Here is a 13,867-nt window from a genome sequence, read left to right as displayed (position 1 = left end):
TCCCTGCAGAAGTGTATTACCCAAATCTAAGCAGTACATACTGGTGTTAGTGATACTTCCTTATATTTGTTTAGAATTTCTAGCATTATTTTTCCAGACTTGAGTATTACATGCAAAATTTAGATAACAGATTTGATTAGTCCCATGAAGTTTGAATGAATTATCAATAAACTGCATTGTTTTATCTTTTCTGAAAATTTTTCTATGAAATTTAGTATTTAGTACATGGTTTCAACTGTGAATAACATTAGTATATAAGGTGTGATTTGTTTGTTTTTAACATTTTTCTCTCCACAGATTGCTTACTATTTTCTTAGTGAGCCCTATTTTGATGTGTTCGAGTTATGAATATAATTGGCGATGCGGAGTTGTTATCGCATGGTCTGGAATTAGAGGAGTTGTTAGTCTGCTCTTGGCTCCTGATATTCATAATCTGGCCGAAGAAAAAGTAGATACACCACAAATGGTAGGGAAAATTATGTGTCATGATTTTTTTTTTATTCATTTTTACTTATTTTGTAGCACTTGTCAAAGTATTCAATAATAAAGTTAACCAGTTTTGAATTAGAGTTTTAAAATGCATTCTTTTAAGTAGAAAATTTATTTATGTTGACAGCATGAAAGGGACCAATACTCACGTAGTGGTTGCAGACTTGGGTGTTAGATGAAATTGGGCGCCAATCCTGACTCTACCATTCACAGGCTGGGGACCTTGGGGAAGTTCACCAGCCTTGCTGAGCCTCAGTTTCTAGTTGTGGATTGAGATGATGCATAGTAAAACACCTGACACAAATGCGATTTTTCCGTGGCTGTCAGAAAGCATGAAAAAAATAACATCTTTACTGAGAACATTCCAATCCCGTAGCTGTTAGAACAAAACCTGAAACACTAGTTAAATATACCAAGAGAAGAAAGATTTTGTAAATATTCGAAGTAAGGATCTAGTTATATTTATGTCTTTAGGGCTAATTTAAAAAAATTAATTTCTTAGAAAATTCTTGCTGAAGACTCCATTATCTATAGTGAAATGAAACACAAAACTTATGTTTCCTTTCTACTCTTTCTCAACACCTTTTTCCCATGGGTTAGCCGGTGGATTTCTGGGCAGTCTGGTGGTGGCAGCATCTGTGGTCCTGACACTCCGGGCAAGATCCAGGGAGCCCTGTGCATCCACTGGCCACCTTGTGTGTTAGGGTACCTCGTCATTTGTGACAGTACTGTGTGAGCTAGTTGGAGAACTTGCTAGAAATCCCCAGGATCAGCCTCCCGCTACCTCCCGGTCAGATAGACCCCAAACCTCCTTCTAGGAGGGAGAAAACCACTTGAATAATATGAACTTAAGACCACCTGTCCCTCTGGAGAAGATACTGCTACTAACTCCATTTTTCAGTGAAGGACATGAGGCTCAGAATGGTTAACTCACCCCAAATCACATGGCTAAAAAATAGCGCAGCCACAACCTATAAAAGTGGTTGTCTTTCTGCTGCTGCTTGGCACCTCTCCAGACCCCACCATGGCTCCTGCCTGCTCCTTCAGAGCCTCTTGTACAGCTAAAGTAAATGCCGGTGGCAGGCACACCTCCCTCTCCTGTCCACGGTCACCCCTGCCTGTTGTTGCTGAGCTTTCTCCCCACCCTGCAGGTTCCATAGTCATGTCTGTGATGGCTGCCACCTTGCCGTCCTTGCGTGGCTGCTGCCGAAAGTGGAAACTGTAGAGAGCTCTTCCCTCAGTGTCCTTAACCCAGGATCTACATGATGTATTTTTTTCCTCATTCAGAGTGAAAATTAATTTCTGCCCCAGTATATTATGTTCAAGCAATGTCCACAAAATAGCCCTTTGGCCTCAACTTACTTATCAGGGGCCGGATTGAAAAATGTGGATTAAGATAAAGTTTTGTTGGTGGTTGATTGAACAATGATTACCTTTGGAGATCTTATTTAATGTTTTGGTTCTAACCATTTAATGTGTTTTATTTTTAGTTTATATTCTATGTGCAAGCAGTATCATTACTGACCATGGGAATAAATTCATACCTGATGATTAGGTCGGCCAAGACGTTAGGTAAGTATGCACAAATTAACTGGGGAGAATAATGCAAATAGGTTATTGTTGGGAGTCATGGGGACATTTCTTATGGAGCTCAAGGAATTGGTTTAGAAATTATTCATTTTCGTTCACTCATTATATATAGATGCTGTAGTAATTGGGATATTGGTTCAGCCAGTTTAACAGAAACCAAATGAACAGAGGCTTAAACAAGATGGGGGTTTTCTTTCCCTTCCACCAAGAAGTCCAGAAGAGTGAGATGGTTCTGCCCCACGAGGTTGTCCTGAGATCCAGATTCCTTTTCTTTGTTGTTCCTCCATTCCCTAAGGTGTTGCTCTTGTCTGCAGGGTAGAAGTCTGCTCACTACCACCATGTCTACAATCCAATTAACTAGAAAGGGAAAATGGTGGGGAGAGGGGTGTGTGGCAGAGGAGGATAAGCAGCTTTCTTTTAGGGGCACGCTCCAGAAGTTATCTGTGTCATCATCACTCACATTCCATTGGCCAGAACTTAGTCATGAGGGCACAGAGGGCAAAGGAAACCGGAAATTATCTTTTCCTGGCTGGCCATGTGCTCAGCCAAACCTTGGATATTCTGTTGGTAAAAGCAAGATGGACAGAATGGACATGGGGGGATAATCAGCAGGCTTTGCCACAATTGCCTGTTTCTAAAAGGAGTTTGAGGCTGTTCATAATAAAAATGCATAAATGTAATAAAACCACAAATAGACACATTCAGCAGAGAAACCAAAGATAAGGTAATCCATGGCAGTAGGGTCAAGGAGGGAAAAGCTAGCAGGGGAGGATTAGGCAAAATTTTATGGTAGGGTTTAGTATAGTCCCATGTGCCATGACTTGGTCCTCAACCTTGCTGGTGTAGAGACCTGATTTTGTCAGGTATCTAAAATTGATCAGACTACTGGAGATTCACATGTACAGGCATGCTTTGGAGATATTGCAGGTTTGGTTCTAGACCACCACAGTAAAGCAAGTACGGCAGGAAAGTGAGTGTTGTATTAAAGCGAGTATTGCAGTAAAGAAAAAATAGTCATACAAACTATTTGGGTTCCTACTGCACATAAAAGTTATGTTTACACTATACTGTAGTCTATTATAATGCAATAGCATTATGTCTAAAAAACCTACATGCCTTAATTAAAAGTACTTTATTGTTAATGATCATCTGAACCTTCAGCAAGTCCTAATCTTTTTGCTCGTGGAGGATGTTGCCTCTATGTTGATGGCTGCTGACTGATCGGGGTGGTGGTTGCTGAAGATTGGAGAGGCTTTGACAATTTCTTAAAATAACACAACAGTGAAGTGTGTGGCATCAATTGACTCTTCCTTTCATGAAAGATTTTTCTGTAGCATGTGATGCTGTTTGATTCCATTTTACTCACAGTGGAATTTCTTTCAAAATTGGAGTCGATCCTCTCAAACACTGCCACTGTTTTATCAACTAAGTTTATGAGATATTTTAAATCCTTTGTTGTCATTTTAACAATGTTCACAGCATCTTCACCAGTAGTAGATTCCATCTCAAGAAACCACTTTCTTTGCTCACTCATAAGAAGCAACTCATTCGTTCAAGTTTTATAAGATTGCAGCAATTCAGTCTCATCTTTAGGCTCCACTTCTAATTCTACTTCTCTTGCTATTTCCACCACATCTTCAGTGACTTCCTCTACAGAAGTCTTGAACCCATCAAAGTCATCCATGAGAGTTAGAATCAGCTTCTTCCAAACTCCTGTTAATGTTGATATTTTTACCTCCTCCCATGAGTCATGAATGCTTTTAATGGCATCTAAAATGGTGAATGCTTTCCAGAAGATTTTCAATTGGCTGCCCAGATCCATTAGAGGAATCACTACCTGTAACAGCTATGGCCTTATAAAACTTATTTCTTAAATAATAAGATTTGAAAGTTGAAATAACTCCCTGATCAAGGGGCTGCAGAATGGATGTTGTATTAGCAGGCATGAGAACAACATTCATCTCCTTGTATATCTCCATCAGAGCTCTTGGCTGACTAGGTGCATTGTCAGTAAACAGCAGTACTTTGAAAGGAATCTTTTTTCCTGAGTAGCAGGTCTCAACAGTGGCCTTAAAATATTCAGTACACCATGCTGTAAATAGATGTGCTGTCATCCAGGCTTTGTTGTTCCATTTATAGAGCACAGGCAGAGTAGATTTAGCATAATTCCTAAGGGCCCTTGGGTTTTTGGAATGGCAAATGAGCATTGGCTTCAACTTAAAGTCACCAGCTACTTTAGCCCCTAACAAGAGAGTCAGCCTGTCCTTTGAAATTTTGAAAGCAGGCATTGACTTCTCCTCTACAGCTATGAAAGTCCTAGGTGGCATCTTCTTCCAACAGAGGGCTGTTTTGTCAACATGGAAAATCTGTTGTTTAGTGTAGCCACTCTCATCAATGATCTTCTCTAGATCTTCTGGATAACTTGCTGCAGCTTCTACATCAGCACTTACTGCTTTACCTATCTTGTACTTTTATGTCATGGAGATGGCTTCTTTCCTTTAATTTCATAAACCAACCTCTGCCAGCTTCCAACTTTTCTTCTGCAGCTTCCTCCCTCAGCCTTCATAGAATTAAAAAGGGTTAGAGTCTTGCTCTGGATTAGGCTTTAGCTTAAGGGAATGTTGTGGTTGGTTTGATCTTCTATCCAGACCACTGAAACTTTCTCCATATCAGCAACAAGGCTGTTTTGCTTTCTTATCATTCATGTATTCACTGGAAGAATACTTTTAATTTCCTTCAAGAACTTTTCCTTTGCACTCACAACTTGGCTATTTGCACAAGATGACTAGCTTACAGCCTATCTTGGCTTTTGATGTGCCTTTATCACTAAGTTTAATCATTTCCAGCTTTTGATTTGACGTGAGAAACATGCAACTCTTCCTTTCACTCGAACTCTTAGAGGCCATTGTAGACTTATTAAATAGCCTAATTTCAATATTGTTTTGTCTCAGGGAATAGGGAGCCCTGAGCAGAGGGAGAGAAGAGGTGGAGGGGTACGGAGGGTGGGAGGGATTGGAAAGGCCAGTTGGTGAAGCAGTCAGAACACACACATTTGTTGATTAAGTTTGCTGTCTCATGTAGACACAGTTTGTGGCACCCTGAAGCAATTGCAATAGTAACATAAAAAATCACTGATGACTGGCCACAAATTTTCAATTTGTTAAAAATGCAGTATCTGCAAAGCACAATAAAGTGAGTGAAGCACAAGAATGGAAAAACAAGCACCATATGTACTTACAATTAAATTGGTATTAACTGACTTAACTGACCAACACTTAAGTGCACATATAGTAGTGACATTCATCAGGTGTCTGGCAGGTGGGAGGGGGGAGGAGGGGATGGGTATATTCACCCCTAATGGGTGCGGTGCGCACCGTCTGGGGGATGGGCACACTTGAAGCTCTGACTCGGGTGGGGCAAAGGCAATATATGTAACCTAAACATTTGTACCCCATAATATGCTGAAATAAAAAAAATGTTAAAAAAAAAAGAATGGAAAAACAAGCACTACATGTTCTCACCATTAAATTGGTATTAATCGATCAACACTAATGTGCACATGTGGGAAGTAACATTCACAGGGTGTTGGGTAGGTGGGAGCGGGGAGGAGGGGATGGGTAAATCCACACCTAAGGGTTGCGATATGTGTAGTCTGGGGAGTGGGCATGTTTGTAGCTCTGACTCACGCAGTGCAAAGGTAATATATACAACCAAAGCATTTGTACCCCCAATAATACTCTGAAACTAAAATAAATAAATAAATAAACAAATAAATAAATAAATAGAAATAAAGTGAAGCACAATGAATCAAGGTACACCCATAACACACTCACCATGTTCATGGATAAACCATAAAATCAATTTACTAATTCGTAGTGAGGATTTTTTTCCATGTCTGAAATACTTGTGATATTAGCAGAGCGTTCATCTCTGAATATAAATTTCCTTGATAAACCAAATTAGTAATTAGAGCATAGAACTCTAGAGCATAGAACTAATGAGAGCAAAGGAAGGATGGTGTTGAGGGAGAGTTCCAAGTAGGGAAATAGCCTGATTAAGAGACATCATCGCTTTGCTTGTGTCTTTTCAGACAGTCCCGCCCATTCCTGCAGCTGGGTCCCATAAATACTATCGCAGAACCTCCTGTGACAGCCCACCTCAAAGCCAAGGGCTCTAATGTATAAATGGGGCTAGCAAATGGGGAAGATTTTTGACAGCTTTCCTTTTTCCCAAATTACGGGTTTGCTCTTGTTTGCAGTGAAAAGGTGTGCTTGAATCAGCAACAGTCCACACTGGAGCGAGAGTGCAGTTAATGTGATTCCAGAAGGCTTGCTCACACCTTCCTTCCCACCAAATTCCTTTGGTTCCCGGGGATCCAGACCCATTCTGCTCTTTTTGCTTAAGATATAATGTCTGGGTTTCTCCCATGCTAGCTTTCTTGTAATTCCTCCTACTCTGATACTCAAAGGTGAGATCAACAAGGAATTTTACTATCACGGTAATGCTTTTTTTCTTTTTTTTTCCCGCCCTATAACATTTTGGTTGTACTAACTAAACTTCAGAATTTTCTCCCTCAATTTCTTTTTTTCTGTTCATTATGGAACAAAGATTACACAGCAAGTACTTTATCCTTTCGGAATGAATGCTCACCCTTTCTAGACATACTATGTGTGGCACACATTTAACAGGAACTTGACAGAATTGAATTTTATCAGTAAGAGTTTCAAACCAGCCAGCTCCATCTGGTCTAAATGCTTTTAAGAGACCCCTCCTCATATTCCTCCAGGATCATCTCAAACACCGGGAGTGCATTCAGATGTACCAGTGCCACCAAGTGGCCCGCAAACACTCATGCTTCCCCGGAGCAACTGGAAAGTGGCTGTTGCCTCATCATATGGGAAGGATCTACTTGGGCAACTGAATACATTTTCTTCGCTTGTAGTCTTAGCCATGAGAATTTTAAATCTAAAGCTAGCAAGCTAACAACTGCTGATTCTTCAGCATCTTTGCTCTGGGTCTTAGAGAACTGGTCCTGATACTTGAGAGGGATATGCCTCCAAACCTTTCTAAATCCCCCAAATTTCAGACACCTCAATTGCACACAGTATCCCATGGAGAAGGAAACAAAGTTAAACTGAAACATTCAGAAACCATTTTAATTCTTTAAGAGATATTTCATATGCAATTACAAAGAGAGAACTGCTTTACTGAGATGGAATCGTGAATGAATAGGCTAAGCTCATTTGCTAGTTAAATCCTTCCCTTTGGCCAGCGAGTCTCATAGCTATTATCTTCAAACTCATACCTCAAGAAAATACAAAGGGTTACAAATTTTGAACATACAGATTTTCTGGTCAGGAAACAGAGTTGTCAAATTTGAGGAATCTGTATTGCAGTGGCCCTTAAATTTTTTTTTTTTTTGAGACAGAGTCTCACTGTGTTGCCTGGGCTAGAGTGTCGTGGCATCATCCTAGCTCACAGCAACCTCAAACTCCTGGGCTCAAGCGATCCTTCTGCCTCAGCCTCCCGAGTAGCTGGGACTACAGGCATGCGCCACCATGCCCGGCTAATTTTTTCTATATATTTTTAGTTGTCCAATTAATTTCTTTCTATTTTTAGTAGAGACGGGGTCTCGCTCTTGCTCAGGCTGGTTTCGAACTCCTGAGCTCAAACAATCCGCCCGCCTCTGCCTCCCAGAGTGCTAGGATTACAGGCGTGGGCCACCGCGCCCAGCCAGTGGCCCTTAAATTTTGAGATACCGTATATGAGAAGCAGTTGTAAAACTTGTTAAAATGCAAATTCCCAGGCCAATCTGATTCTGTAGGTATAAGGTGGAGCCCAGGAATTTGCATAGTTTAATAAGCAGCCCTTCTACCTGTAGAAGACACAAATATTTTTCTACACTTTGAGAAATACTGATTGGGTGCCTTGAAGTAATAAGTCATGTCTTCAGCTATAGGGAAGGAAAGGAAACTAATAAACATTCTTTAGTAGTTGAGTTCGATAAAGTTGAGCTATATAGCCAAAAGGAAACAGGCCATTGGGTAGTTTTCTAGAAAATTTTGGACAAAAATCGTCCTTATTCTAACCACTCTGGTTTTTCTATGCAAGTGATGTCAAGATTTCACTGCATAATCATGCAACAATTTTTGCTTTCCTTTGCAGTCTTCACTATAAAGGGCCTTTCTTGTCTTTGTTACAGGTTTGTGTGCTATTTCTCTCCCAAGACAAATGGCCATCGAAAGTGTCAGTCAGCATATACAGGAGATGATACAAAACACAATAACTTTATCTAAAACAGAAAAAATGTTGACAAATGTTAATTGGACTTTCGTAGAAGAAAAAACAAACATTGAATATATCATTCCCGTGAGTTGATACCTGGCAAAAAATAGTCTTCCTTTCCTTTCCTTTCCTTTGTCTGGCTCTCTTGCTTTATTCTATTGTAAAAAACCTGATTCAGCGGTCAGAAAACTGAGCGGAGATATTACTAGCTTTGCTATTTTGGTGAAATGACTTCTCTGAGTTCTGTCTCTAAAGAGAAGGTCTTGGTAATTCAAGCTTATTTGCCAAGTAACAGGAGAATGGATGATTTTACAAACTGGCTGGTCGAATATCAATTAATGGTCTCTGGCAAGATGATGTTTCCGATAGGTGAAGGTAATGAGAGATCTCTCCCTGTAGAAGTGTCATAAAAAGCAGACAACACAGGCTGATTTAGAAAGCAGTCAAACATAGATGGGTTTGGAGAATTTGGCTTCTAAATCTCCCCAAATGAATATTTACTTCACCACAGTTGAAAGCAACACTTCTTATATGGAAAAACATTATCCAAGTTATACATAGCAATTTATAGGAGTTATTTTAGCAATTTCAGCAATTATGATAGGAGTTATTGAAATCCTTTTGGGTATAGAATTTGCCAGTTCCTAATTATTTTTGCTTATTTTTAAACTTTATCTCTTTATGTTTTATAACTTAGTCTGATACTTTTCAGTTTTCCTGCACTTCAAGTAACAAGAAAGAGGAGTCCCCAACAGATGAAGTTTTAATAGAAGAAGCCAGATTGCACGTAGCTGTAATACAAATGGTTGGTACTATTCACATCAACCACTTTTAAATTTCTTTTCTTGCAATGCTTTTAATCCTTACATGTAGTTTTCAGGTGACTAGAAATTTTTTTTCACCTTTTAGTAGTATATTGGTTGTTAAAATTACTGTGTGATTTATTAAAGTTTAAAAAAAAAAAACTTCTTCCTTAGGCTTTAAGTTCAACTTACAAACCTAAACTTATTCTAAGTTTAGCAAGTTTTAGCAGTCACTTTTGAAAGTCCTTAGAATAATATCTGGTGCCATTTACATACTTAGGTAATTAAACGTCTTCAAATATTTGAAACTGCTTTTATAAATTTAACACATTTGAGTTCCTTTTATAGAAAATTCTCTCACATGCCTATTTAACTCGTAGAAATGTAATAAATTAATATTTACCTGGCAAAAGAGGCACCATGATCACAAAGGTGGTTTCCCCAGGACAAGGCTTATCCATTGCTCTCTGGATGTGCTGGCCCCTGCAATTTCCCCAAATGTGGGAAGCGTGTTCACACTTACAAATGGGGGCTAAGCAATGGGTCTACATAGTCATACAGAGTGACTTAATGGACACTGGAGATTCAGAAGGGGGGAAGGTTGGAACGAGGTGCAGGATGAAAAATTACCTATTGGGTACAATGCACACTGTTCAGGTGACGGGTATATTAAAAGCCTAGGCTTCTCCACTGTGCAATTCAGCCGTGTAACCAAAAATTGCTTGTATCCCCTAAATCTACTTAAATTAAAAAAATACAAAAAAGAGAAATGTAATAAGTTAAAATAAATCTGATAAATCAAAAATTCTCTTAAAATGTTGTAATACCAATATTTAAATGTTCTACTGTAAACCTAAGAAAATTACTTGGTAAAATCAAATTTAAATCAAGTTATCAAATTGCACATTTTAAATTGGAGCTATATTCTAGTAGAACAAATTTTATTCAATATGACAAGTGTATAAAATCCTCATTATGTCCAGAGTCTTTCTTTTTTAGTTTCTTTTAAAAATGTAACGTCATTATGGAGAATTCCTAACATATACAAAAGTAGGCAGAATAGTGTAAGGAACCCCCATGAACCTATCACCCAGCCTTAAAAATCATCCACATATGACCAATCCTGCCCTATCCCAATCCTCATTCAGCCCTCCACCTTCCATGCTATTTTGAAACAAATCCTAGATATCATATCATTTCATCTGTAAATATTTCAGTATGTATCTCTAAATTTTAAAGTCTTTTAAAAAATACAGTAAAATACTATTATACCTAAAAGGGAATAATCATTAGCAACATCAAATGTTGAGTCAATAATAAAATTTTCAATTGTCTCATAAATGTGGTGTTTATTTTTATAGTTTATATTTTCTAACTGGACTTGAATAAAGTCCACACATTGCAATTAACTGATATGTCCTTTAAATATCTTTTAACCTATAAATTCCTTCTTCTTTCACTTTTTCTGTTTGAAGAATGTATTTCTTCTTAATAGAAAAATTATTTTCATTCTTTTAAACATTTCTACACTTAATTTAAAATATTCTCGGCCAGGTGTGGTGGTTCACACCTATAATCTTAACACTCTGGGAGGCTGAGGTGGGAGGATCACTTGAGCTCAGGAGTTCGAGACCAGCCTGAGCAAGAGTGAGACCCCATCTCTACTAAAAATAGAAAAAATTAGCCAGGCATGGTGGTGCATGCCTACAGTCCCAGCTACTTGGGAGGCTGAGGCAGGAGGACCACTGCTTGAGCCCAGGAGTTTGAGGTTGCTATGAGGTAGGCCAATGCCACGGCACTCTAGCCCAGGTGACAGAGTGAGACTCTGTCTCAAAAATAATAAAATACATAAAAAATAAAATAAAATAAAATAATTCTCAGAGTTTGAAAGGCTCTCATCCATAGTACAAGATTAAGTATGGCCACAAATTCTTTGCAGAGCCTCCTATTAAGAAGCAGTGGTTTTATCTCCACCTCTTGAATTTGGGCTGTTCTTGTGACTTGTTTTGATGCAATAAAATGTGGCAAAAGTAATTTTGTGAATATTCTTGAGCCTAGGCCTTGAGAAGGTTTGTAGCTTCCACTTTCTTCCACATTGAATGCCTGATATTGTCAGGCAAGGAAGCTGGCCTAGCCTCTGAAGAATGAGAGGCCACATAGAGGAAAACTGAGGCACACAGCCAAAACCCAGTGCATAACTGCCAGACTTGTCAACAAGTCTACGTCAATCCAAGCAGTGGGACAATAGACTCAACCTCTGGATGGTAAGAGAGGCAAAGAATTTACAGCCATTTTAATGTACCACATTTGCCCACTGGCCATAATTACTTATACCCCTCCTTCATGCAAAATACACTCGGTCTTTTCCAAGACCTCCAAAAACTTCATCCAATTATGCTTTCAGACTCAAAGTCCAGTATCTCATGATTTGCATTTGGTCGTGGTGAGAAGCTCTTTGGTTGCATCCTTTTTTTTAAATTTCAAAATATTGAGAGGGTACAAATGTTTTAGGTTACATGGATCATTTTTGTAATGCTTGAGTCCTGGTTATATGTGTGCCCATCACCCAAATAGTGTTCATAGTACCCATTAGGTTGGTTAGTTCCACTCCGCTTCACCCCCCAGTTGCTTTTCATTGAGTTTTACTTCCCTCTGTGCACTTGTATGCTCATCAGTTAGTTCCAATTTAATAGTGAGTACATGTGGTGTTTGTTTTTCCATTCTTACAATACTTCACTTAGGAGAATGGTCTGCAGTTCCATCCAGATTTTGGCAAAAGGTATTAATTCATCTTTTTATGGCTAAGTAGTACTCCATTGTGTACATATACCACATTTTATTAATCCACTCATGAATTACGGGCACTTGGGTTGATTCCACATCTTTGCAATTGTGAATTGTGCTGCTATAAACATTCTAGTTAGTGCACATGTCTTTTTTATAGAATGTCTTTTTTTCCTTTGGGTAGATGCCAGGTAATGGGATTGCTGGCTCAAAAGGTAGTTCTACTTTTGGCTCTTTGAGGTATCTCCATATTGCTTTCCACAGAGGTTGTACTAGTTTGCAGTCCCATCAGCAGTGTATGAGTGTTCCTATCTCTTTGCATCGATGCCAACATTTATCGTTTTGGGACTTTTTGATAAAAGCCATTCTCACTGGAGTTAAATGATATCTCATGGGTGGTTTTGATTTTCATATCCCTGATTATTAGAGATGTTGAGCATTTTTTCATGTGTTATAGTCTGTCTTCTTTTGAAAAGTTTCTGTTCATGTCATTTGCTCACTTTTTAATGGGGTTACTTGATGTTTTCTTGCTGATTTGCTAGAGTTCTTTATAGATTCTAGTTATCAGCCATTTGTTGGATGTACAGGGTGCAAATATTTACTCCCATTCTGTAGGTTGTTTATTTGCTCTTGTGACAGTTTCTTTGGAGGAGCAGAAGCTTTTTAATTTGATCAGGTCCCATTTATTTATTTTTGTTGTGCTGTGATTGCTTTTGGGGTCTTCTTCATAAATTCTTTGCTTAGGCTGATGTCTATAATAGTTTTCCAACATTTTCTTCTAGAATTCTTATGGTTTCATGCCTTAGGTTTAAGTCTGTTATCATCATGAGTTGATCTTTGTGAGTGGTGAGAGGTGCAGATCCTGTTTAAGTCTTCTACATGTAGCTATCCAATATTCCAGCACCATTTATTGAATAGAGATTCTCTTCTCCAATGTATGTTTTTGTCTACTTTGTCAAAGATCAGATGGCTATATGAGGATGATTTTATATCTGGGTTCTTTGTTCTGATTCATCAGTCTAGATTTCTGTTCTTGTGCCAGTAGCATGCTATTTTGGTTACTGTAACCTTGTAGTATAGCTTATAGTCTGGTAAATTGATGCCTCCAATTTGTTCTTTTTGTTTCAGGTTGCTTTGGCTATATGAGGTTTTCTCTGGTTCCATAAGAAGAGTAGAATTATTTTTTCTAGATCTGTGAAAAATGATGTTGGCATTTTAATAGGGATTGCATTGAATATGTTGATTACTTTGGGTAGTACAGATATTTTAACAATGTTGATTCTGCTGACCCATAAGCATGGTATGGTTTTCTATATGCTTACGTCCTGTGCTATTTCCTTCCTCAGTGTTTCGTAGTTCTCCCTGTAGAGGTCTTTCACTTCCTTAGTTAAATATATTCCTAGGTATTTTATTTTCTTTGTTGATATTGTGAAAGGTATTGAGTCTTTAATTTGGTTCTCAGTTTGACTGTTCTTGGCGTATATTAATGCTACTGATTTGTGTACATTGATTTTGTAACCTCAGACTTTGCTGAATTTATTTATCAATTCCAGTAGCCTCTTGGCAGAATCTTTTGGGTTTTCTAGATATAAGATCATATCTTCAGCAAAGAATGATAGTTTGACCTCTTCTTTCCCCATTTAGATACCCTTGATTTCCTTTTTGTCTGATTGTTCTGGCTAGAACTTCCAGCACTATATTAAATAGAAGTGGTGATAGAGGGCAACTTTGTCTGGTTCCAGTTCTAAGTGGGAATGCTTGCAATTTTCCCCCATTCAGTATGATGTTGGCTGTGTGTTTGTTGTATACGGCTTTAATAATTTTGAGGTAAGTCCCATCTGTGCCTATTTTGTTAAGCATTGTTATCATAAAATGGTGCTGAATTTTGTGAAATGCTTTTTCTGTATCTATTGAGA

General features: G+C 38.4%; 1 protein-coding gene across 1 annotated transcript in view; it reads left to right on the top strand.

Annotated features, from left to right (window-relative positions):
* SLC9C2 (solute carrier family 9, member C2 (putative)) overlaps positions 1 to 13,867 on the top strand; it is a 100,141-nt gene that overhangs the window by 29,877 nt on the left and 56,397 nt on the right. Inside the window, 4 exon segments of the mRNA XM_012657721.1 lie at positions 298 to 466; positions 1,980 to 2,061; positions 8,282 to 8,448; positions 9,077 to 9,169. Coding sequence (XP_012513175.1) covers positions 298 to 466; positions 1,980 to 2,061; positions 8,282 to 8,448; positions 9,077 to 9,169 — 511 coding nt within the window.

This window comes from Propithecus coquereli, unplaced genomic scaffold (genome assembly GCF_000956105.1).
Source record: "Propithecus coquereli isolate 6110/MARCELLA unplaced genomic scaffold, Pcoq_1.0 Scaffold56, whole genome shotgun sequence".
Classification (NCBI taxonomy): Eukaryota; Metazoa; Chordata; class Mammalia; order Primates; family Indriidae; genus Propithecus; species Propithecus coquereli.
Note: the sequence above shows the minus strand (reverse complement) of the source record. Positions and strands in the feature narration are given on the sequence as shown.